Raw genomic sequence first — 27953 nt, forward strand, 5'->3', positions numbered from 1 at the left:
GTAACAATCGTCGTGAGTTCAAATCCATTAGATTGCAGCATTTTAATTCCAAGATTTTAATAGTTATATCTCAACGCAGGCAATGACAAATACACAGACGAACTTTGAGATATATAGTTGGTCTGAGTGTGTTGATTTCATGTCACCACAATCAGACATATTTAGTCGCTCTATAACTTGTTTTATATATTCATGTACTATCTATTAAAATATGTATATATATATATATATATATATTAGTCAAATGTCTGACATTGCACAGGCATTAAAAACAACTTATAAACAGTGGCAGGTAATGCAGATGTCATTGGCTAATTTGAGTAAACTAGTATCCAGTAGTCAGTAGCCAACAAAAACACAAAACCAGCTCGAGTTTTTGTTTTTTTTCAGCTATTGCTGGATCCATTATTGTATGTCAGTAATGTTTAGCAACTCTCTAATAGACACAGTATGTAGACTACTGAAATAAAAACTTAGTTTATCCTCGATAATACTATTTGAATAATTTTATTGGTCAAGGATATTGAGTCAAGGCTATTTAAAGCTAATGATAAACATTAACAGTTTTCATTCCATGTAAGTCTAATAAAAATGATCCCCTTTGACAACAAAAAGAGAAGGCAACTCTAATTGATATTTGAATTAGCTCAAATCGGTCGTATGTTAATTTAAAGCCAGAGACTATCAGTCACACTTAATATAAAAGTAGATACAATCTACAGTAGACTATCCATAATCCTAGTGGCACGTATTGGGAGCAGGTCTGACAACTGCAAACGGTGTGCATTCAGTAGGAGGGCGAGCTAATCTGACATGAACCTACATACCTGATCCGATGGCAAGTCCAGACTTGTTGATGTTGGCTGTCACTATGACCGGACCAGAAGCACAGCAAAGGCAGCAATCAGTATGCGAATTTTCCGCAACGGCAGGTTGCTAAAATAGTCAAAAGGAAGTGAGGTGTTTGATGAATTAGAATAAGGAAATAGATCAAGAGGCAAACTGCTTCCATGCTCTAGTAATCACAAAGATCAGGAACTTTATGAAATAATTTTTTGTAATCTTACTTGAAGAAAAATTAAATTTAGAGTTATCTCTCTTGACACGCCATACCATACCAAGGGTGACATACATGTATATTGGCGGTACTGCTAGTTTTGAAATTCCATTAACTAATACATGGGATATTTGCCAGCAGTATGACTTTTCATAAAATGGCCTGTAGTCATACATTTAGTACAGCTAAATTTGGGCAATTCTATGCCTCATACATAAGCGCGTTGAAATTAAAGAAAACAACCATTTAGTACAAAACTTTGCGGACTTTTGAAATATAAAATGGTTCCAATTCTAGACAGCAGTGAGGAATAGACCTTAATTCTCAAGCAGTGCATCAAGGTAGGTTGGATAGTAAAACACCCACAATCATATCCACAATAGACGCATTCCCTCGGCCATTATTCAACCATGTTACATCAAATAAAATTTTATAAAAACTATAAAAAGAGGTGAAAATGGCTTGATCACATTAATGGCCACAGTCCAATTTTTCAATAAACTGCACTGCGCGCCAAATCATCAAAACCTTTTTCATGTAAAGATAACTCCAAATTTAAAACAAAATTGTCCCGCACACGTTTCACAAAACGCTTAGACTTAGAAATGTTGGCAGCTGCAGCAATGACATCACATCACCAGCTCAAAATAAACCAATCAAATTAATTCCTGCTAAAAAGAGGATTGTAGGTGATTTTCCATAAGACAACGTGTATGTTGATTTTCCATATGCAAAATATTCCATTCTAAGCATTTTAGCGCTTCAGCAGTAGTTTTTATTTCGTTTTGAGCAGTTCAGTTGCACTAATGTTTGCCAATCACTATGTTTCCATGGTGCGCAGTACTGCGAAGCAGCCCCCTCCAAAGTCGAGCGATTGTACGTTTCCATGCTGCGCAGTGGTTTTCAGCAAATTAGCAGAGAAGAGAAATTGTATTAATCGAATCGCCTGATGGAGAAATAGAATCGATCATGGATACCGAAGGTCAGAAACGGTCTTTTTATGCTTCTGTCATCATTATACTTTTATCTACAATACACATTCACAAGGCTTTACAAACCTTAACAAAATTTTTTATAAATTAATATATTTTTAATAAGTATTTTTTAAATAATATATTATTTAAACGTTAATTTAGGACTTGCCACCTATTTTTCGAAAAGTGTTGGCATCGATAACAAAGTCTAGGAAAGTAATCACCTCATCATCCTCGTGGGTGCAGACCATAATTAAATATAGGTGAAAGAAGATCGGAAGAATAGAAAAAAACAAGATTAGCGGGATAACATTTGTACTAGTTCACGGCCCTTGAAGAATCCATCTCCACGGCATGAGAGCTATGCGCAGCCACGGCACAGCAGCTGTTTTCTTGCTGCGAATTTGCACTGATCAGTGCGCAGTGATTTCAGTGCGAAGCCGCCGTTTCCATGATTTGGAGAGGGCGCCACTCCGAAGCACTGCACATCATGGAAACATAGTGAATGTTTGGAATGTGGCTAAGCGTGACAAGAATGCATCTTATTGACTACTTATTGACCTTTCGGGTCAATAATTAGCACCACAGCCTAGTCTTTTTAACAAAGCGCTGGCTGGCGTTAAATGCCATCATGCAATGTCTATTAAAATACTTAATTGCACATTAACTCATGTGTGGACAACTCCAAGTACGCATAATGAAAACATGGTGATAGTACTAGTGTTCAACTACACAGTAGACGCTCCTATTACGCGTATTTCTTATAATGTAAATTCCAGAAAACGTTAAAAATTTATGTGACGTTTTTGCTTCGTACTATATAAAAAATTCTATCTACATAAAGTGTCAAGTCGAACGAGTTCTCACATTTGGTTTGAATGGTAACCTTTCTTGCTGCACTTGCAAGAGAAAAACCGACGCGGATATAGCATTATATCTATTGTAAATTGTATATATATATTATATATATATATGCTACTTTCTAGTTCGCCCGCAACTTTCTAGTTCGTCGTGATGGTTCATCAGTTATGTCGACAGAGAATAGGATAGCTGCGCAATTGTTCATAAATTCTTGTAGGTGATCAATTGGTGCAGGTATTACGGCATCAGTCTACTAATCTGAATGTCATGAATTGGAGAATTGTTGAAAGTTATTTTTCATCCTAACCTTGACCCCTGGATACAGATAAACGAAGAACAGGTAGTACCGCTTTTTTATAGTAAAAATGTTTTTTGCTTCATTTTATTGCAGACATATAAAATTATCTGTCACTAGTTTTGCTTTGCAGAATAGACTGCTGTTTAAAAAAATAAGCAAATTGTGGTAAATGAACGTTAAGATGCGGGTTCCCCATCAACTTATTGCAAAAATATCGCAATCATGGTCCATAGAACCAGTGAAGTTGATCAGAAAAAGGAGAAATGTTGTCAATGCCAACCAATGATACTGCAGTTGCGGTGCAGTCCACAAATTAAAAAGTTAAGTCTATTTTTTTTTTTCAGTATGGCCTAAGGGGTGAGTTTGAAAAGATTTCGGAATGGGTTAGGCATTTTACTGTTCGTATAACGTAAAATCACTATAATGTAAACGTTCATGGAACGGATTATTTATATTGTAGGAGTGCCCGCTCTACTGTGAATGAGAGTATTGCAAAAGAAAAGACTGCACTATGTTTTAAATCCATTGAAAAGCAATTGGGATTCGTCTCCTCAGGTCAGTAACTTTCTCAATGGTAATTTTAATAGATGTATTCTCACCACTGCACAAGCAGTAGTTTAAATGAGCCATATTAAACCTAAAAACTCTGAAAATCAAGTTACTTTTGTATTTGCAGGTTTGAGGCATTTCAGTTTCTATGCTTATGTATAATTTATTGAAAATGATTAAAGTTGGAATCTCAAAATATTACAAGAATGGCACGAAAAGGTCACCAACAATTGCACCTTACATTACACAATTACCACTACAATGAACCAAAGGAGTTTATGAATATACCATTACTAGGTGAATGCCTGGCGTTGCACGGCTAATAAAAATGTTTTTGCGCAGAAAATTCATTTTCATTTAACATACCACATTTATCATTCTAAACTATAAATGAAGGCACCAATAAACTCAACTCATCTATTGATAAAAGAAAATTCTGCATATTAATGTACTATATCCATATAACCTGCATACAAACAACCATGCTTTAAATGATATTGATAGTAATAAAAGGTATGAAATAAAAGAGGTAGTAACAAAAGAAGTTAGTTTCAATTAAAATAAATAAAGAAATAAAGTAAAAACTGTAAATAAAGAAAATAGGCACAGTTTTGTTTGTATTCAATGAGTGTTGCAGGCAAGATATTCAGTGTGTAAGCCAGCTAAGAGAAGCCTATGTTTTAAAAAGAACATTTTTAACACCGGATTCAGATCACAAAAAAACTCACGCCACTAAAAAACTTGACTATCGTGTCGCTAAAACGTTGGTAAAAAGATTACACACTCCAGCAATCAAGCTGGGAGCCTTCAGATGCATGGATGCGAAGTAACGTGCACTTTGATTGGTAGCTGCAAGTATGATGCAAGTAGCTGGGCAAGATAGCTGCGTGGAGTGGTGAGGTGAATGTGTGCTCCAAACGAATCGGGTTTCCGAGTTCAACCCCAGTACAAAGCAGATGTTTTATTGCTAGAATTTAATCGCTATAACTGGACATAGAGTTTAATGACAAGAAAAACACTTAGATTTATGTACATATAGCCTTGCCTTGTACTCGAATGGTTTGATTCAAGGTGAGCAAGTAGAAAAACTAGGTCAGTTCCTTTACCCTATCATACTTTACCCTTCTATAGTCACTACAGGAAAGATTCAACGGATAAAAGAATACTTGTGTGACAATGTGGCAGGAAAAAGCCATTTGAGATAAGAAGCCAACATTACTATAAATACACATGTATAACTATTATACTATGTATAATATTACTATAAATATGGTCATCTATAAAGATGGTCAAGGCTGACCTTATCAACCATAATTAGGACTTTTGCATGTGACTGTAGTAAATAAGCTAAAGAGTTGAACTATAGCAAACAGACACATAGCCTAATGTGTAACCTTTGTATTTAATTTCTTTTACCTTGTTGGGTCGCTGTGGGCAACCATATCTTGTAGGCCTACTAATGCTGGCATGATTGTTGGAGCACAGAAGCAATTGCTGTTGGATGCCTTTCCAAAAAACTAACATGGTTGTTAAGTGATTTGAACCCCCAACCCACCGATCATAAGCCAGCATACCAACCACTACACTACAGCAGCGCCTTGGGTAACCATTGTATGTTGCATATGGTTGCCCGTGTGTATATGTGCATATGGTTGCATATTTTGTTAATATATTTAGTTTGACATCACCTATGATAGCACACTACTATTACCTATTATATAGGTAATAGTAGTGTGTAATCATTTTACTTCAAATAATCGCTGATTTGTCAGAGGGATTGTTTTTTAATTTTGTCCAATTTTTCTTTTGAATTCATAGTGGTTACGGAGGAGGCAAATCCAACATCTCAATGTAAAGCTACACAGTTTTTATACAGACATTTTTATACAGTCAAAACTCACTGAAAATTCCTATTGGTAAACGATTAACTTGAGCTATGGTAACTTTCTTGAATGCTAGATGAGAAACTCACAAGCAACTACATAGCTATTAGCACCTGCTAACGTTGCCACTTACCTCATGTACAGCAGGATTGAGTGGGGGTGGGTTTGAAACGTTGATAACAAAAGATGATCTGTCATCAAAGACAACTCCAAACCGATCCATCTTGGCACTCAGCGAGTAAGTGATGTGGCCACAGTCCCCGGTGTAACTGGAAGGCAGGTGCCTGAGGGTAAGAAAAGAGACGATAAATTCAAAACAAACCGAGAAAACACCATGCATTTAGCAACCTTTTCTATAATAAGAACGACGTCCATCCGAAGTCACACTAAGCGTTAGGAAAAAGTTGTCCTTTGGGTTGGGGATCGAACTCAGAAAGTTCATTTTTCAGACAGACAGGCTACCAGTTGTGCTTCTCAACCACCTTCTGAGCTGAGGAATAGTTATGCATATACTTATTACACCTGATGATCTCTTGAGGTGCACGCAACACACTGATATTAATAAATAAATCCACCTGTCCAAAGCCGCAGTTAGAGGTTAGGAAAAACATTTCCTTCCAACAAGATTCGAACTCTGAACATTTGGCTTAACAACCTGTCATTCTAATAACTGCACTAATCGACCCACCTTCGAGCAATTCCAAATAATCGTACATATAGTTAAAATACCTGACTACTTCTTACAGCATGCAAGACTGCCAGGTTACTAAAAAGTAGTCAATACAAAGAAGAAACTTGATTTTAGAGAAAAGCAAACGAAAATGTTGACTTCGCGATGCATGAGACAGCTGATGCGGAGATATAGGCTGGTGATAGAGGTTAACTTTGTAGTTTTATATATTTTCATGAACAAAGACCAGAATCTAAAAAAATCTAATTTGAAAAATACTGTAAAACCTTTATTTGAATGTCACCTTTATTTGAACGGCGCCGGTAACAGAATGCTAGTATAGGAAGAGGGTTGAAAAGTACAGCGCCCCCCTTCAACTGATTGTCACCTCTACTAGACCGACACTTTTATATTCATTATGTTTGATATTTACAAACCCATAATAAAAAAGTTTCCACAAAATGCTACTAAGAATGATTATTTCATTGTTGCTGTAGTGGCTGCCATGGTTTTAGTGTTGGTGCACCTGCGAAGATCGACAAATCATTATAACTACACTCTGATTCGAAGTCACGAAGGTCTAAATCCGATCCTTTTTCTTCAGAGTTGTCCACAATGTGGTTTACAACCTGATATGAAGAGTGAAGTATTTTGATGAATGATGAGAGTACTTTACAGGAGCACCTTATGATTTAATAACAGTCATTATTATGCTGCATCGAAGTCCGTTTTATAATTCTAAAGCTTTACAGTTTTTCTTTAAAACTTTAAAAGCAACACCATTAAAATAATTAATAACTGTCTCATGTTTTACTCCAAGTAGTTTTTTGTCTGATACTTCGACGCGTATGAAAAATGGTTTAGCAAAAATGCTGAGGGCAGCGACTTTAATGACACTTTGCCCGAAGGAAGGAGAATGCAAAATATAGGCGACATGAGCATCGCTGTACCCATAAAAGAGGTAAATTTAATCTCTCAAAATACTGATGAGCTGATTGAAAAATACAGAGCCAAACTTTATTTGAACATCACTCACTTCTAATACAATGCTACTATAGGGAAAGGGTTGCAAAATACAGCACCATGGCGGTCGAATAGAGGCTTCACAGTAAGTTAAATAACATTCTCACCTGTTAGTCCGTGCTTGAAAGACAAATGGGACCTTATGAGATCCTTGGTTGAGCACGTAAGGAGACGATTCTAAAAAAGACAATCAATATTTGCAAAACCGACATTTCTATGTTAGTGGAAGTGTTAGCCACTTCATTGTTAACACTTTCATGTTAGTGTTAACACTTTGAAGCCTAATTTCGTGTACACAAGCAAATCTCCATAATCTCTGAGTCTCTATCTCCAAGAAAATCTGATCCCAGACACTATTAACAACATTCAATTGACTGTATAAGTACTTATAATAGCACAATTCCTTTTGAACTGAATATCATACCAAAGCTCCAAGCTTGCAGAACTCAATGAACACAAAAATCAAATAGAGCAAATAGTTTTTTTCAAACTCTCAAAGCTGTTATGTTTAAAAGTCCTTGTGGTAACTGAAGAAACATAATGATAGTACACTGAGTCTGATGGAGTGTGTATATTTATTATGAATAGAACAACTCATGATTTTAGTGTAAGGCTCTAGTTGCTGAGGAGAATCTTTCAAACTTTGTCTAATTTAAACTCAACGTTACCAAAAATGAAACTGCTGTTCTGTTGGTAAGCATTTTTCATTTCTCGATCGGTTCAAAGTGCCCTCGGAATTTTGGCGATATTTCTACAACTATACTAGTTAAGTATTAGTAAGACTACTATAGTAGTCCAATCGACTTGAAACTTCAGAAATAGGCTGAAAACACACAGAGAGCCCAAACTTTCATAACTCCGCTTAAACTGAAAGTGCGAAAAAAGTGAAACTAAGCAGCCGAGTTCACTCGGACAGGAAAACAAGTCCTCAAATTATCTCGGGGCCAGGCTTCAAAGTATTAAAGGTTTGATTGGTTAACACCACGACCTAATTACACGGAGCCACCTTGGATACAAGACAACCACTTTAATGAAATAAAGCATCGGTCTATAACTCAAATCAAAATTAGTCCACGGAAATCTAAGAGAAAACAAAAAATAAATAAAAATAAGTTTAGCACAACCTTTTCATGGATGTACTACATTTTGCAAACTTACCCTCAGTAAGAATTATATTCACACATGAAACTACATACAATATCACAACCTAATTTACCAACTAGACAGTTTTCCTTTTCAAGAGCAGAGTCTTGTCAATGCACCAAAACTGATAACTAAATCCTTCAGGAAGCCTCTCAAACTCCACAGGTGATTGGCTACCTCCATGATGTAACAAGTAGTTACAGTTAGTTGTGTTGTCTGATAAGTTTCATCAACTAGAAATTTCTATGCATAAGCAAATATACACTAAATATGAAAGAGAAACCTGACAAAAAATAAACATGTACACTAGTTGACAGTCACCACTTTTGACAGCAACACCCACAGTGCTGCTGGACAGCATTCTAATAAAGCTGCCCACCTTGGATTTGTATAAAAATGATTGATTTCAACTATAATATATACACTACAACTAGCGGAATGCCCAGCATGGCCCGGGTATTAAAAATCAGTTTATAAACAGTGAGAGTTAATGTAGTTGCCTGTCACTTGCCATTAGCCTGGCACATTGCCAATAGCTAATTTCTGTAAGCTTACTAATAAGAGCCGTGAGAGCAAACATAAAATCACGCTGTGTTGTAAAAAAGAGTCGTAGCGTATTCTCACCCACATAGCAATGAATCCATCAATCTCGTGTAGCCTAATTAGAAAGGCATTTGCTTGGCAAACCCTCTTGAGATCAAATCCTCTGTGATACAGATTTTTCATTCCAATATTTTAATAAGCTATATAGCTGGACAAACCAAAGGACACACGAACTTTGAGATTTATAGATAGAATAGATATTTTAATTGGATTCGATGACTAGTGATCTATAAAGTAATTACTTTAAAGTATTTTACATTTGTAATGTTTCTAATTAATACAGGGAGCGTCTTTACTGTTTGCTGTGCTAGACTAGACTGCTTTATTTCCCATGAACCTCTTGTCAACAAAGTCATCTGATGAACCACATAAAAGCAAAACAACTGGAACGAGATGCTAAGTGTTGCCACACCACAGAAATGTAAGAGAGAAACATTCCTGCACTAGATTGCGAAACGGTTGATTCATATTCACTATGTTTCCATGATGCGCAGTGCTTCGGAGTTGCGCTATCTCCGAATCATGGAAACAGCGTCTTCGCACTGAAATCACTGCGCACTGATCAGTGCGAAGCCAGTGCAAATTCGCAGCAAGGAAACTGCGACTGCGCAGTAGCTGCGCATAGCTCTCATGCCGTGGAGACGAATTCTTCGAGGGCCATAAACTAGCACAAAGGTTGTCCTGCTAATCTTGTTTTCTTACTATTCTTCCGATCTTCTTTCACCTAAATTTAATTATGGTCTGCATTCACGAGGATGATGAGGTGATTACTTTGCTGGGCTTTGTTATCGATGCCAACACTTTTCGAAAAATAGGTGGCAAGTCCTAAATTAACGTTTAAATAATATATTACTTAAAAATACTTATTAAAAATATAATACTATGTAAAAAGTGTGTTAAGATTTGTAAAACCTTGTGAATGTGTATTGTAAATAAAAGTATAATGACGACAGAATCATAAAAAGACCGTTTATGACGTTCGGTATCCGTGATCATTTCTATTTCTCCATCAGGCGATTCGATTTATACAATTTCTCTTCTCTGGATAATTTGCGGTATTTGCTGAAAACCACTGCGCAGCATGGAAACGTACAATCCCCTCGACTTCGGAGGGAGCTGCTTCGCAGTACTGCGCACCATGGAAACATAGTGATTGTGCTGACAAACAAGTGATTGAAAGCAAGCATCAATACATTACAAATACTGAGATAACAGTAAGGGATAACTCAAAGTTTACGAATACAGGCTGGACTAAATTAACAGACGTAGCAAACACAAGTCAATGATGAGCATCTTTCCTGATAAAATCATTTGAACCACAATAAGAACATTGTTAAGTACTACAAATAGAACGATATAGGTAAGTGTATGAGCCTAAGCTGATAGCCTTTACAGTTTGTTGAGTGTTAGCCATCATTTCAACTCATAGTTGAAATTAACTAATCAATTATCATAAAACCTCTATATAGAGGAACGGTTGAAAAATAGAGCGCCATGGCTTTCAATTAGAGGTTTTACGGTACATGGAAATTTCAGACAAAATGAATTTTGTAAAAGCTGCTGTCCACCTAAATGAGCATCAAGGAAAAAGCACACATCAATGATTAGAGACTCTTTGGCTTGATAAGCTTTTAGTATTTCTGAATATCTGCTGTCTAAAATAGACTAGCATACATGTAACATCATGTATAAATGTGGATAAATCTTTCATAGCACCTTTTTATGTCTTCAGCTCTCATTCCTTCATAGTATGAAACTGCTAATAGCTCTACTCTACTAACTTATATGAAGTTTATACAATATACTTTTACACAACTGTTGATTGCAAGAAATATAAGAAATTTAAGTCACTAATAGTGAAAACGGGGTCCATCAGCATTTTGATGTGCAATGCACAGACAATTTACATGAGCAAAAATGAGCAGAAAAATCAAATTTGTCACAAAAATCATACCAATCAAAAAATTAATTGAAATAAAAAAATTTCATTTTTTTTGAAAAAATTAGGATTTGTCCAACCCTTCGTACTACATATAGCCCATTGTAAGAGCACAGATTATGCACCGATTGCTTATCAAATGACATTGTTTATGGACTGAGTATAACATCAACAATTAAAAACATTGATTAAAATCAAGAACTCTGACCTTTACAAAAAAAAAATCATGCTTGGTTTCAAACGTGACTAAATTCAAACTGTTAGTTGTCATGAGGAAGTGCTCGTTAAAGGTTTTGGATTTACCAAACTCAAACACTTAGGGTACAAGTGAAACAATATCTATCATTCGATGGGTGCTTGAGATGAACTATCTTTATCTCATATACTGGGAGTTATCCTCTTCCGCAATATGCAATCGGTGCAGTAATTAGTCAGAACATGGTCAAGGAGTGAACCCAATAAAAGCATTTATAACACTTTAGCAGCTAATGTAAACTATAAGCATTAACTGTTTAAAAATATATAAAATGCTGGAAGGTAATTGATTAGCCCAGGTATTAGGGTGTCCGTCTACCAAGATGAACGCCACGAGTAATGTCTCATTGCAATCTTTGATTTCAGCCACTAACCATGGCTTCTGCCAGACAGAGGTACACTATTATAGTAAGGACTAGCATCTCAGCATTTTCGTTAATTCAGCGTAATCAGTACACTGACTGCCAAATCTTTTGTTCGAGAAAAACTTTTGTTGATATCGTCTGGCGAAAAAAAGTCTAAAAGGTTTTCGTCCTCGTATGGCAAAGACGGAAAAACATTGTGCTCCATATTATAAAGTGGAAAAAATTTTATGACAGGGCATTGCCACCCAAGGGCGCACTGCAATAACTAAAAATTTAGCGTGTGCATTCGCGATAAGGCTATACACTATATGGTAAGAGCAATGGATGTGATAAGAATGGCTTAGCCTTGTGGTTACACGTGCTTCTTAGTAGACATTGTGATTTGAAAGTCTCGAGTTCAAATCCAGCATGACACCGATTTTTCATTGCTAACACTTTATCGCTATAACCAGACAAATGAACGATAAATTTGAGACTTATATATAACATGGATGTAATATATAAGCAATATGTAACATATATATACCCTAGGACACTTATGTACTCGCCTCATCTAACTTTCGCGTTTTGGCGGAGTCATCCTCTCGCGAAAATTTCATGAGCGAAACTAAACTATCATAACGAACGGACGAAAACGCGGAATTAAATAGCTTTGTTCCTTGATAATCCAAGAAACAAATGGCAGCAAGCGATCGAATCGCATCATCAATCTCGGCCACACAATTCTACCTGCGGTTCAAATCACAAACTAGTCCCAAACTGAAAAAAATTTTCTTACCGGGTGAACCGAACCTGAAGAATCGAATTATGCTTGTTCCACTGCATTTATTTTCACATCACTATATTTTCGCACTCATCAGAGCTGCGAAATTAAGTTGCGGCGAAATTTTACTTTGTATGCTACTCACGAAACTAAATACTAGCGAAATATAAGTGTCCTAGGGTAATATAGATGCAGCAAAAAAATGAATTTCGTCAACTGCCGATGATGGCTACCCTATAAAATTGTCAGTCCTATTCATCCCACCCTATTAAATTTTGTTCAGTTTAAAAAGCCGTAAGTGTAACAACTAAATGCAGACTAAAACTATTGAATAGAGTGAACGATTCTAGTCAAATACAACATCAACTATCTCAGCTTGTTTGTTACAAACTGACTGTTCTTTCAGCTCTTTGACAGCTAAAGTTTCAATTATGAGACACGCTTATATTTACTATCAGCTTCTCCCATTATGGATCGCTTCTGCAAATCGTCTTTCTCTGGGTATAGAATTTATTTTGACCATTTGCTCACGAGATTTGACACAGAAACAATTTTACTCGGATGCCCTTCTTAACACCACCAATGGTCTTTTTGCAACTCAAACCACTCACCTCCCAATCATAAGCCAACACCTAACATGTGAGCTATATATTTATAATATAACATTATATATAATATTGTAATTAACCTAAAGGATTTAACGGATACATAACCTTTAGCAGTAGGTAAACAGTGAGGACATATGATGTATTTCAATAATTACTATAGTAATACGAGCCACGCTTCAACGTTGGAAAAAAATTGCTTTTAGCAGGATTTGAACTCGTAGCCTTTAGCTTGGCAGACCAACACGCTTAAATTCCAGAATAATTATGCACTTAGTTATTTTACACAGGACGATCTTGCACGGTGCATTGGACTACCAGGGTGCTAGTCTTTGCTACGATAAGAGTCGTGTTCATCTGTCCGAAGTCATGGTTGGAGGTTGAGAAAACACAATGCGTTGTATGGGATTCGAACTCTGAACTTCCAGCATCATTGACCGACATTTTCACACCTGCACCAATCAACCACTGTTACATTTCCACTTCAGAATAATTATGCACATGGTTATTCTCTCCACTGTATCGGCAAACCTGAGGATCTCTCACAGCACACTAGTCTGTCAGGGTAGTAGTAATACTAAAAGTAAGGGAGGACAGTAAGTGCCGGATAAATTACAGAACTGTCTGTATCACTTTGTTCACATGAAACAGCACACTGGTTGGGAATAAACAAGATGGTTAAGCGTTTTATTCAATTATTTTCCCTGACCCAGTTCAGTGCCCCCCCCCCCCTACTCGAGGAAGACTGTGTCTCACTTGAGTGGGGCACGTAAACAGGTGTGAGTCATTAATCATGCTTACAACGTACACAACTCAGAGTACGCCTCTTTCATGACCCTCCTCTAAAGTCTGGTTTATATTAATCACGCAATACTTTGGTGGTCATCTGTAATAACAATGTCTACACTATCACAAACCTATTCGCTTTTACATTAGTGAAATGTTCTGGCCTGTCGCTCTGGTTATTCAATGCGGTCGCGGAAACGATGAAATACTAGTCATGCAGTGAATATCATAAAAAAGATGGATCGAGCCAACCAATGACTACGATGACCGATCACCATCTCCAAAGTGGTCCATACTGCACCGACTGTCGTAGATGCTTGAAAATCTATCAGGAAAGTTTGACAGCTGCAATTTTTCCCGAATTATCAACTATGCTTTCAATCGGCGATTAATCGCCGAGAAGACAGTTCCAACATAGTGTGAACCAGCCTTGAAGCACATCAATTTTATCAGTGCTGTTTTAGCTTATTCAGGTTCTTCAATATCTTGGCTTTCAAATAAGCCATTGTTTGACATGGTGAGACAGACATTGGTTGGTGTTTATAGGATTTCCCCAGAGCTCTACCACCGAAATATTCAATGGTATAGGGTCGCAAATTATGACGTCCTAATTTTTACATTCGGTGTTGTGTGCTCTTACCGCTTATTTACCAAATACGATAATGACGCTAGTGGCAGGCGAAGGTAGGACAATTCCAGAGAACCATGGAAGATGACAAAGGAATCAGTGTCATTAGCTCTCTATGTACAGATTATTTTTATGATAAATAGCTCACATTCCTAGCACCATTCTATATTTTCCTGATGGTATATTATGCACTAGCCCTTTCTTTTTATTGTGATGTTGAAGGGCAGGACTGAGGCTAATTAATTTCAAGCATTGCGTGATCTCACAAGAGTGCAATTTAAAATACTCCTAGGGCCACGCCACTGCAGGTCGCAATTTAATTTAATGTTATTTCATTGCCTTTATCAACGCCAGTATACAGTCAAACATGGATAACTCGCCCACGGATAGCTCGAACACATGGTTAATTCGAACGGTTTCTTTGGTCCGTTCCCGCGTAATGATAAATTGCTATAGATAACTCGAACTCAACACTGTTAACTCGAACTGTTTTTTTTCCCAACGGCTGCCGAAACAGTTGTTATAGCTTTAGAAAATCACTTTATTCCAAGCCATAGAGGTAAACCTCAACTTTTCGTAATTCATAAGCGTTGTTATTACCACCATCGGCAAAATATTTTTGTCAACGACTTTTCTAAAGGTTTGGTGAAATTTGATTTATACCAAACATCCGCTTATATTAGCGATATTATATTAGCGATCGCCCTTCGGCAGCAAGGTAAAGTGAAGTAATCTTTGCATAAACTTCAAGAAAAATCGGCAAAATTGATCGTGGGTAAAACGCTCAAAAGAAAAAAATGTCTTTTCTTTTGAGCATTTCAACAACGATCAAGTTTTGCCAATGTCAATCTAAAAAACGTCCTGGCAATAACATCACCTCAAACAACAAACCAATCTCAAGTGATAAAAAAATCTCTATACTTTTTGATAAAAACGTTTTAAACTTTACATTAGAAGCATTTAATTTGAAACAAGCCATTTGTGCTTTTGATTTATATTATAGTTTGTATATGTACTGATATCTTTTCTTTTGAGCATTTCAACAACGATCAAGTTTTGCCAATGTCAATCTAAAAAACGTCCTGGCAATAACATCACCTCAAACAACAAACCAATCTCAAGTGATAAAAAAATCTCTATACTTTTTGATAAAAACGTTTTAAACTTTACATTAGAAGCATTTAATTTGAAACAAGCCATTTGTGCTTTCGATTTATATTATAGTTTGTATATGTACTGATATCTTTTCTTTTGAGCATTTCAATAACGATCAAGCTTTGCCAATGTCAATCTAAAAAACGTCCTGGCAATAACATCACCTCAAACAACAAACCAATCTCAAGTGATAAAAAAATCTCTATACTTTTTGATAAAAACGTTTTAAACTTTACATTAGAAGCATTCAATTTGAAACAAGCCATTTGTGCTTTTTATTTATATTATAGTTTGTATATGTACATGTATCTACTAATAAATAAGTAAATACATGGACTTGTGACAGTGCTCTGATAACTTGAACGCTCTGATAATTCGAACACTTTCGCTCGGTCCCGTGAAGTTCGAGTTATCCGTGTTTGACTGTATTTATTGAAGCATAATTATATTTATAAATCAACATGGAAAGCGATACGAATTCTTCAGATGATAATACTACTACAACAGCAACGACTTCCACAATCACCCGAAATCTATTAACCAAGAACATGTGTTTGTATTGGTCGGGCGTTAGCACGATCCCGGGCATTGTTGATTATCTAGAATCCTAGTTTATTATTAACGCTCTCTGGGTTTAAGAGCACCGATTGTCACAGAAAAGCGCAGCCTCAATGGCAGCGAAAGGGATCGACGACCTGAGGCTAAATGCTAATTATGACATCACATTGTGGGAACCACAACCAAGTGTTTTTTATTGCAGGACATACTTTTGATACCCTGTTTTTCATAGTTCTATTATTCTTTGTGTATTGAATATAGGTTCATTCAAAAGCCAAAACTCAGAAGCACTGAAATATATGATAAAAGTCCTGATATAATTGATGTGCTTTAAATGACACAAGAGTAGCCTTAGAGTTGACAATGCAAACACTTTGTTAAAGATCTATTGCATTATTCAGTATTGCAAGTGAAATAATCAGTTTAAAAGTGGTTTTGAGGCCCAACAGCATATAATCAGCATGTTTGCATAGCGCAGCCATCCTAGACAACAAATATTGAAAAATCTACCAGGAAAATTGAGCTTTTGGCAACTGAAAAGCCGGGTTAGAGGCCCTAGAAAGTGGTTTTTTTCAGGTAGCGATGTGAAATAAAATGTTTTGCTTGTCCCTGGCTACGGCATTTGCCTCGCCTTACGATATCGCCAACAAATTTAAACTTGGCAACTGATAGTTTGAAATCCTGCAATGAATTTCAAATTCAGTGTATGACTGTTGATTGCCTCGGATTGCTCCACCTTGGGGTTGTCTCCCTTAGAGCAGGAGCAATTTAATACCAGATGCCGCTCCTGACACTTTGTAGCAGGGTTCTAACCTCTGACCTACCGTTAGGCAGTACAGATTTCTAACCACCATACCACAGATGATCCATAAGTTAAAAGATGAAATATAAAAACTAATTTAAACCACTGCAGTTTGTTCAAACTAGTCTGAAGTTTTTACCACAAAACTTTCATGTGAAACAACGTTACAACGAACAGCTTTTGCCACCACATCTGTGTCTACATCTGTCATCACATCTGTCACTACATCTGTCATCACAACTGCCATCACATCTGTCATCACATCTGTCATAACATCTCTCATTACAACTGTCATTATCAGCTACCAGTACTACTACTACATACATCTGAAATATGCTTCAAACTCTCTATTTGAAGAAAAATTTGTTGTCATATCTGTTTCATATGCTGAAACTGTCATTTGTCAGATCAAATATTCTCATAAGAATACACTGTAACTTCTTCAACATGGTTCACAACCCATAAAAATATGATACCTCTGCAATATATACCCACATTATTTAAATAATTATTGTAACATTGAAATAGATTCCCCATTTTAAACTTCCTAAAAACTAAATTAAAGCATAAATTACAGGTAGAAAATTCAATTTATAGAGTAACAAGCAATGAAAATAAGTTTGTATTATTATATGCTCTTAAAAACACACAAAATGAATATGCGGACTCAGTAAGACGTAGAATGGAGATAGTGGCGAAGGGGACTTTACCTTACTCTAGCTTAAAGTAGGTCAAGTTAAGACTAACTTGGCTTATGTTTATATTACGAACCTGTAATTAAATTACCTTATGAGTAAAATCCAAAACTTGCTCAAACCATACACTGTATTATCTGGTGATCATAAGTGGAGACTTGACTATATTTAACAATGGGTATAAAATAGAATCAAAATCTGAAGATTATACCAAAACATAAACCCCCTAATACATGGACAACTATGAATGTCTATTGCATTTTCACCATAGAAATTTACCGACTTAGTAAGGGTCTAGACTATAGTAAGTACTGGATGAATAGTAAGTTCTAAGGCACTAATAATGTTTATGGATTGAGTAGGATCTATAAACCATTTGTATGAGTTTCAGACACACAATATTATCCTTTCCTAATTGGAGCTTAGTAACAAAGTGATATGAAACAGCTAGCAAAGAAGCACCTGTGATACTTGACACAGCTAGCAAGGAAACACCTGTGATACTTGACAACGCTAGCGAGGAAGCGCCTGTGATATATGACACAGCTAGTGAGGAAGCATCTGTGATATATGACACAGCTAGCGAGGAAGCAGCTGTGATATATGACACAGCTAGTGAGAAGCACCTGTGATATATGACACAGCTAGTGAGGAAGCACCTGTGATATATGACACAGCTAGTGAGAAAGCACCTGTGATATACGACACAGCTAGTGAGGAAGGATCATAGCTGTTGACAAATTAAGGAACCTTAGAAAACTAGTTTTTACATGAACGATTAGTTTCAAATTTTAATATGAAGTATGTAAGAAATAATATGGCAGCATTAGGGTGTAGCAGCAGGTGTGACAAAGAAATGATGATCATACCAAAGTGAGACCTTATAGACACAAATGCTCCGCATGTTGAGACACTAAATCAGGGACTATAACTGAACATGGATTGAAGCTTTGACAAAACATCATTTTAGTTGACTCAAATTGCATATAAAACATGTGGAGATTTGGTCCTCTTAGTTCATTATCTGAATAAAAAACGTTTGCGTTATTAATTATGCTAATCAATTATGTGGATATAAAACAAGTAGATCATTATCGGTGATTATCTAGAGACTAACTGTAACCTATATGGATATTAAACGTAAAGAACGGGATACTAACCGAGTGAAAATCAAACTGTAACTTATTTGGATAGTAAACATAAAAAAGCAAACGGGAAATTATCTGGATACTAACCCAGTGAAGATCAAACAGTAAATTATCTGAATAATGAACATGACGAGCTAACATGGACATTATCTGGATACTAAGCATGTAAAAAGTTCAAAATGACCTTAGATCTATAAAAAACCAAGCAGGATGTTGAATGACTTAATCGCCCTCCCACATGTAACGTGTACACCAATATCTTGATGAACCTTTGAATTACAGTAGCAAACTTAAAATATGATAGCCTCTGATTCGACTAAACATACAACCATTGGGTTCGAGAAAATTTTTAGGCATAGTCCAACACGTACAAAAACAAAAGAAAACTAAAGGTCTAAGACAAATAGTTGGGATGAGAAGACAACCCTTTGCATGCTGCTAATCCATCAGTTAAGGCAACAAAGTTTCCACTCAGAATTGTAGATACATTTTGAAAAATTAACGCAGAAATGAATTAATAAATGGAGATCTTGAAGACGTATTCAAATAGATAATGCAAGAAGCCATGTGACTTGCTGTAGCCTTTCGCTTATTTTGTGTTTTGCTAAGCGATAGGCTGAATGTCCAACTTATTACTGATAGTGCACCAGCTTCATAACTAACTCTTGAAAAGTTAATGAGTGGCAAACCATTTATAAAGAAAGTTTTCCTATGGTCAGAAAATTTCAATATTAATTTAAACTTTTAAAATATTATTTATAAAATATTTATTATAATATTATTTATAAAATATTATAAAATATTTATTTAATAGATATTAAATATTTTTAAAATATTTAAACCAATTTAAAATTGGTTTAAATAAATTTAAACCGACAAATCAAGTTTGAAGGTGAAAAAAATGAAACTGCCTTTACCGTTAGATCTGATGAGTTCCTGCTCAATGTCGATAAGAACATCAATAGAAGTCACTGTTTTTCTATCATCTCCTGACCCTTCCCTTCATCGGCATTCAGACACTCCCTTCAGTTGAACCTTGAGGTATTTAACCTGTACAGCTGAAAAGAAGTGCAAAAATACTTTTTTCATGAACTTTCAGGACGATTCAAAGATGATGCCTAAACTTCAGTTTGAACATCTGTGGACTAGAAGATTCCTGTAAAATATTGATCGACCAACAAGATATGAAATGCTTAATTATCAGACAACCTAAAACGCGCAGAACCAATTTCTAATTTTTAATTTTCAGATCATTAATATTATTATTCTGTTATGATAGCTGATCAGAGACGGTGCGAATGACTCAATGACGTTTAGAAACACCTTAAACAGTAATAATCATTTAGCATTTATAATTACGATGTTGAAACTTCAGAGAAAAATGAGAGAGTTTATATTTCAGAGATGGGAGAACTGTTGCTTAATGATAAACTCATGCAAAATGTTAGTAGATTTTATCAGCACATATCAGGCGTTTTTCTGTCGTTTCCGATTGTTTCTTATGTTTTGATGTTTCAGATTAAAATGGATAAAGCTTGATCGCAGTTCACTCTCAGATTAAAGTGAGAGTGTGATTATGATGTCTATAGTTCCTAAAAAACCGACAGAATAAAGAAGTAACTTGAACCGACAGAAACCGTTCAAGTTACAGCGTTCAAGTTAACGCTGTAACTTATAGCAATTATAGCTAATATCACTTACAAGAGAGAGACAGACAGCCGAGTAACTAGTGGCATCATATCAATACATTTTTTTCTAAGTGTTTGAACTGCGATCTAGTTTTATCCATTTTAATCTGAAACATCTTGACGATCGTATATGATAGAAAAATACTGATACTTTCTGACAAAATCTACTGAAATTTTGCGCAAGTTAATATTTAATTGTAACAAATCTATGTCAGGTTTTATCCATTACAAAGTCATCTCCACATAATTTGGGAAAAGTCCATACAAACTCAGCTCAACAAGTGTGCAGTATACATACGTTCCTTCAGCTCTATTACAATGCCCCCAGAGACACACAGACATCCAGGAATAGCGGGTGGAATGGTGGCAGGATCAGTATTGATTGTCACACAAAATACTTTTACTTTTCCCATGGTAGGTAATCTGCAAATGAATTTTTCGTCATTTCAAAATGAATATTTTGTAGGATTAGAAAACAAGCAAAACATGACTTGGTCAGAAATAATATGGTCATATAATTTATATGGACATATAAACTTGGTCATATAATATGCAAAATAATTGTTTTGTTATTAGTTTTCTACAAATCAACTAAAAAATGAAACGTTTGACACATGGACCGATTATTAGTGTCAAAGGCCCACCGATATGCAATAAGCATGCAGTAATCTTTTGCTACTTCGAGTTTCAGATTTCAATACTTCACAGGGTAAAACGTTCATTTAAAAATTGAAAAAAGAAATAAAATACAAAAACTAAAATACATAAATCTCTCTCATACTCTTTGCAAAACAGTTTCACTTACAGTTCTCAGCAGGACATCATTTCTATCTTAATAATCTTCAAATTCTCTCCACTACATGACAAAACTTTTTTTGACTACAAAAACCTTTTAAGCAGCCTTGCAGTCAATTCATAGAAGCAACACAATCACAGAATCAAATTACTTTGGGTAGCAGTAACTAAATCATAGATAATTGTTTAGGACCTGTTTAGTTGAGATTACGCCATAAGCGGAGCTGGATCAAAATGAATCCCTTTATTTGAAGTCTACTCATAATCATTGAGAATTAAGTTGACGAAAGTAAAATTACTTTTGCCCGTCGAATAGCATCTAGCAAATCAAACTGGCCACCTGTTGTGTCCAACATAATACCTTAATAGCTGAATAATGATTTCACACAATTTGACATCACTGATTACATAAACATTTAAAAGAAAAAGTATTTATTTAAAGTAATGCAAGTCATCATTAGTTCTTCCTATCATTATTCGATCGATCGACGATGTTATATCAATTTACCAGTTAATAATATACGAAGAACACATGTGCCATTTAGACTCCTCCTTTATTATCAACAAATTATACGAGCATACCTGCAAAACTCTGACGCATTGGGCGTGAGACTCACGCAATCACCCCAAAGAAAAATGAAAATGCGCGAGAATTCTGCCCCAATTTCAAAACTTTTATGTATGCTATCATTAATACATCAATTGCCCCAAAACCAAATCTCACGCATTGCCCCACTCTCAGGTTGGCAGGTCTGTATTCGAGCATGAACTGAAATCCCACAAAGATTATCACATAAAATGTAATGATAATATAATTAATACAAAAATACATTATCGTATTCAAATCACATAAATATTCACATCACTACTGAACGTTTACACTTTCGGTTAGCAGCATCTCAGGCAAGAAACTCACGACTGGAAAGGTCAAAGGGAGACAATAACTAACGCTTGGTGTTACTAACCCAAAAAATATTACATGTACTAGGCGAAGCTGGTCAATTTAGAAGCAATGGTCATAAAAAGAAACACTATCAAAAAATATTTAAAACAACGAATAAAATTTCATCAAAACAGTGAAGAAAAGAAGTACTATCTATAAACACCAATCCACATTCCATTTTTAAATAACTGAAACTGTTCGAAGAAAGTAAAAACAGCAACCATGTTTCACAAAAATTGAAGTTGAACCCGAAACTTCTTCTTTCATCGAACTGCGCACTTATAACATATTGTCTTGTTTTACAGTCTTTAACCATTTGTATGCTAGTCACCAACACCATCTGGCAATCTAAAGTTTTGAAAAAACTATTGACTCCAATCTCTAGTTCTATAAGATATCACAATAAGGCTTCTGCACGGGAGCGGATGTGATTAGTGAGAAGAAGAATTTGGAAAAGTAGCACAATACTTATACATTCCCAATCTTACCAATAATCAGAGAAAGCCTCAAGCTTGACAATATTATTACAAGTGTTGTTGGTCGGCTTTCAAGCCACTGCAAGAATTTTGTAAACAATGCATCTGTGTTGCGATGATGATAATCATCAGCATCATCATCAGTGTTGCGAAAATCGTTGTTTCCTGTATTGTGAGACATGTTAAGCAATCGAAAATGATTAAGGGTCAATGTTCCGCACGCCACATGTTCCGCAAAGCCCTATGTTCCGCACTTTTGGTGAGAGGTCTATGTTCCGCACGCCCTATGTTCCGCCCTATTCCGAAATCGAATGAAATTTCTTAGTCTGGTGGCCACAGGGCATTTTTGTGTCGTTTTTTTGCCAAGGTGGCACGACAATGGGGTATAACGAATCTTAGATTTAATGGATAGAATAAATCATTTGCTAACTTTTTTATTATACCTACCAAAATTATTCTTGTCAAGCAGTGATTATTTGCCATTAAAAGATGGGTAGAAATACATAAATGAGATTTCCCTTGCGCCATGCGCAATTAGCCAAATCAGCCAATCAGCAAGGTAAACATAAATCTATGCATTTGTTTAATACGGGGCGTATTTGCTTTCACCGATAACATTTGTGCCCTTAGTCTGTTTCCGCTGTTCCGTGTTAGAAACTGCCGTATACGTCGGTTAGTAGTAGCGCAAATTTAGTATCTTCTATTTAAATTGATTACCACAGCTAGCTATTATCGGTTACATAATTCATTATAATCAAGTTTAACATGCTAAGAAGTCAACAAAGTTTTACTAACGGAAAAAAAGCGATAATTCAAAGTTTTTATGAGATGTAGAGCACCATCTACAAACAGTCAGATCGCAGCTCGCAGTGTTAGTCGTATGTAAATGCCACACTGAATGCTTGAGGAAGATTGCTAGTGAGTCGAAATAACAAAGAGCTTCTCAATTTGCAAAGAATCTCAAACCCCTGAAAAAGAATAAGGTGAGATGATAGCAAACTCATTTACTTAATATTTATGAATAATTAATCAAAGATTAAATGCATTGCTTTATTGAAAATCTTGCGTTTCCTTCACTGTGTACTGCAGTCAGTTGGATCAATAAGTGATAGGTGTTGATTATAATGAATCAAACTCTCAAGTCAAACTTCTCAGTCCAGATTTTACATATTGGTTACAAACTATACAATAAACTACTCTCTGTCGTAGGTATTGTTGCTGTGTCTTTAGACACTCACTGTTTCATACACTAAATAGCTTAACTCAATTTGTTTAATTTTTAGGCTAAAACGGTAGCACTACATAACATTATAAGCTACTTATATTGTTGGGCTTCATAAATAGAATACCTAGATTGGGTGTTTTTTTAATAAACCAGTAATACTGGACTATTTGTAATATAGAATGCCTCTGCTGATTTTTATTAAGACTTAGCTCGCCTATTTACAAAATTGGAGACTGTATTGCTCTTTGAAACGTCAAACCAATATCAACACCAAGTGTAGTACTTTTATGCAAATGTATGATGGTTATTTAACTGATGGTTTGGTTAGTTTTAAGTTACTATATTGTGTCATGCAGAACTTATCAGTACTGTATTATTGTGTTATTACACTATATTCTATTGTATTGTATTATAATAGCTGTATTATGTTGTATTGAACTGATTTGAATTGTGTTATAGGATTGATATGTTGCATTATGTTGTGTCATATAATATATATTAATACATATTTTGTTGTATTTTAATCAATTGTATTATTGTACTGGTACATCCAGAAAACCATATAGTAATAGATCAACTGGTCCTCTCATAAAGTGTGCTACCTCTTTTATTATTAAGAGAACCGTGCTGTAAGAAAGCAGTATTGAATTGTTATACAAACGGAAACAAACTTTTTACATTATGGATTGCAGCAAATAAATGAATTATGGTTTTACTTTATGACTCAAGTTAAAAGTTCACAAATTAAAACATTAATCTTACTTACAAAAAGTTACTGGTCTTTTGGAGTGTTTACACAAAACAAGTGCCCACTGACACAGTTGGAATAAAGAGGTTCTAAAATAAAAGTATTAAAAGTAATGAAAGTTGAGCTAACATTTCACAGCAATCTTATCAGAATTGTATACAAAGAGCAATTACACAGTATACTAAAGCATTTATCAAGAAAAAGACAAATTACTGATAGAATTTGACATTATTTCAGTACTTACAGCTTTTGATGCTACATAATTGTATATGATTCTTTGCAATCCAAGTTAAGATAGGTATTAGAAAAATGGCTGACTTATTGGTTCAGTTACAGCTGAAAAACTGAGGAAGAAACAAACAACCACTTGGCATAATAAAAACTGGCTGTTTGTGGTCACACAAAAAATGCATTAGTAGCGATGACACATATATGATACACACTACGCTACCTACGTGTATACTAACTATGTTTTCTTATGTTTGGCCAACTCAAACTGTACCCATTAATTACTTCCAATACATCGGAGGGGTAGGGGTTGGTCAAACACGGGTTAACATATATTGTATAATGAGATAAAATGGTTGAAGACTAAATGTACTTGGTGCTACACAATACTAGTACTTGATTAATTGTACTATCTAAGAGATGCCTCAGCGATATACAAGCTCGATTTACGTTGTAACAAAATAGTTCGCCTACAAATGGTTTTGTAGATAGAGTGTTAGATATAATGCATATATATGTCAGAGAAAGGGTGTATGCTGAGTGATAGAAGTGAGTATGTGAAGACTAAATGTAAGTAGCTGATGGCTATATATGATAGTGATGAGATATAATAAGATGTATATATGTCACTTACTGTTCCTCAACTGGAACAACCAAAGCCAGCCTATGCACACTTCTTGTGATAACTACCGACGCACCACCTGTATATGTTTTCATAGACTTACCTGTACTATAACTGCGGTACCGAAGGTCTGCACGGCGTACTAGCCCCTTTTTGTCAGGGTATGTTTTGATTACTTCTGCAAGATGATATTGGGATCGCAAGGCATTTGAGTCGCTCACTAATACAATATCCCCTACCTGTAGGTTCCTTTGGTTTTTCAGCCACTTGGTATGAACTGCCATTGTTGGTGCAAGAAGTTGTAGCCAGTGCTTCCAGAATCTATCACTTACCTGTTCTACTAGATCTGCTCTCATAGAACTGGAGTCTGCCAGTTGAGTGGCATGACCCAGACTGTTTGAAAAACATCTTCCGAGTAGAAGACTGTTGGGTGTGAGCATGTTTATTTCTCCATCATCTGATGGGATTCGACCAAGAGGTCTCTCGTTCATCACGTTCGCCGCTTCTGTGCAGACTGTCAGAAACTCTGCGGCTGAAAGTCTCTGACCGCTCATACAAAAGCGGAGGCACTTTTTGATTGATTTGATTAGCGCTTCTGCGCCACCTTGATACCAAGGAGCATCAGCGGGTCCAAAGATCCACTCCATGCCACTATCGGTGCCAGCCTTGTACAGAGCATCTCTGTCAATGTTACGCCAAATAGACTTGAGTTCTTTGTCTGCATGTGTCAACTGTGACCCAGGGTCTGAATACAACACTTTAGGCCATCCTCTGATGTTGGTGAAACGTCGCAGGGCCATAAGGAATGAGCTGGTATCATATGAAAACACAGGTTCGATATGTACCGCCCTTGAGTAAAGATCCATGAAGATCACACCCCATGCTTTGCCAGTAGATCGCTTTTGAACCTCTCCTCTGATGGGGAAAGGTCCAAACAAATCTAGAACTGTGTTGGTGAATGGGGCTGATTGCTGCAACTTGCCCAGTGGAAGACATCCCATCTGTTGGCTGAGCAGTTTGGGTTCCCGGATGCGACACATCCTGCAACTGTTCTTTACCCACTTGGCCAAGCTGGTTCCTTGTGGTACCCAGTAGTCATGACGAAACCGTGCAAGCGTTGCATCTCGGCCCCTGTGTCCTCCTTGTCTATGAGACTCTTCCATCAAAAGCCTGGATAGTGGGTGCATACTAGGCAGTAGTCTTTGAGGAGGGTCTGTTGGTGTGTGTTTCAGAGGATTACTCTCCACCATTCTTTCACCTATCACCCATATCCCTTCACTGTCCTTAGTCGGTTTGAGCCGGGCATACCTACCACGTTTTGATTTAGTAAGTTCATCTGTCATAGTTAGTTGCACATCTTTTATGAGTAGCTTTTTGCTTTGCTCGATGTGTCTTGGGGTGATGTTACTGGTTCTTCCTGCCTTGAATGATTTGGCTTCAGCCATGGCGACTAGGCGTGCAACTGTCCATATCAGTTTCTTAGCTGACCCGAAGCGTCCATAATTCAGGTCTAATGTTGGTGCTTTTGTTGCCCTCGAGTGGTGGGTTGAGACAGACTTTTCACCAGGCAGTGGCCCTTTTTGACCAACGTCAGCTACGGTTTTCGTGGGCCACTCGCCCTCCGCTAGATAGAGAAATGAAGGACCTCTCCACCACTCCGTCTTGGGGCCGATCTCACAAGGTTTGCAACCACGCGAGACCCAGTCTGCTGTATTGCTGTTACCATCTACCCACTTCCACTCATCGCTGTTGGTGCCAGCTTGTACTTCACCCACTCGGACACCCTCATAAAGCTTGAATCGAGTGGAAGTCTTTGCCAGCATACACAGCACAGTCTCTGAATCTGTGAGATGGACAACTTTATCAAAGTTGTACCTCATCTCTTTCAGAATTGTTTCACGACCTCTCTTGGCGAGGACTGCACCATTCAACTCAAGTTGAGGCGTTGATAGTTTCTTGAGTGGAGCGATTCGAGACTTTGCCAAGATCAGGCGACAGAAGTAGCTGTTGTCCTCCAACTTCCAGCGGACATAGGCTGCAAAGCCATATGCTTTATCGCTAGCATCACAAAGGATGATCAGAGTAGGTTTTCCCTTTGCTTTAAGAGGCATGAGACACCTGTCATATTTCATTTGTTCCAGGTCTCCCATCTGAAGCAGGAACTCGACCCACTTTTGTTTCATGCGAGGAGGTAGGGGGTCATCCCATCCCAATCCCAAATCCCAGGTTTCCCTGAGATAGATTTTACCAACTATGATGAATGGGGATAAGATCCCGAGTGGGTCATAGAGCCTCATAATTTGGCACAAAACAATGCGCTTGGTCAGCGGAGGCTCCAGTGTTACTGGGATATCTTTAGGTCGGATATCTGGTCCAGAGTGTTTACCTCTTCTCTTGGTTGAGAAATTGAGGCGGGGTGTGAACCGAATCTCATCTTGAGACTGGCTCCATTCTACACCTAAGACGTG

At 36.5% G+C, this 27953-nt stretch overlaps 1 protein-coding gene across 1 annotated transcript in view; it reads right to left on the bottom strand.

Moving 5' to 3' along the window:
* LOC137401738 (arrestin domain-containing protein 3-like) overlaps positions 1–20871 on the bottom strand; it is a 30285-nt gene extending 9414 nt beyond the window's left edge. The window contains exons 1-5 of the mRNA XM_068088206.1: positions 20747–20871; positions 19678–19818; positions 7423–7492; positions 5756–5906; positions 828–936 (exon numbers count right to left, since the gene is read on the bottom strand). Of these exons, the coding sequence (XP_067944307.1) occupies positions 828–936; positions 5756–5845 (199 nt within the window). The 5' untranslated portion in view covers positions 5846–5906; positions 7423–7492; positions 19678–19818; positions 20747–20871. The remainder of the gene's footprint in view (positions 1–827; positions 937–5755; positions 5907–7422; positions 7493–19677; positions 19819–20746) is intronic.
* Between the last annotated feature and the right edge of the window lie 7082 nt (positions 20872–27953).

Source organism: Watersipora subatra, chromosome 8 (assembly GCF_963576615.1).
Source record: "Watersipora subatra chromosome 8, tzWatSuba1.1, whole genome shotgun sequence".
NCBI lineage: Eukaryota > Metazoa > Bryozoa > Gymnolaemata > Cheilostomatida > Watersiporidae > Watersipora > Watersipora subatra.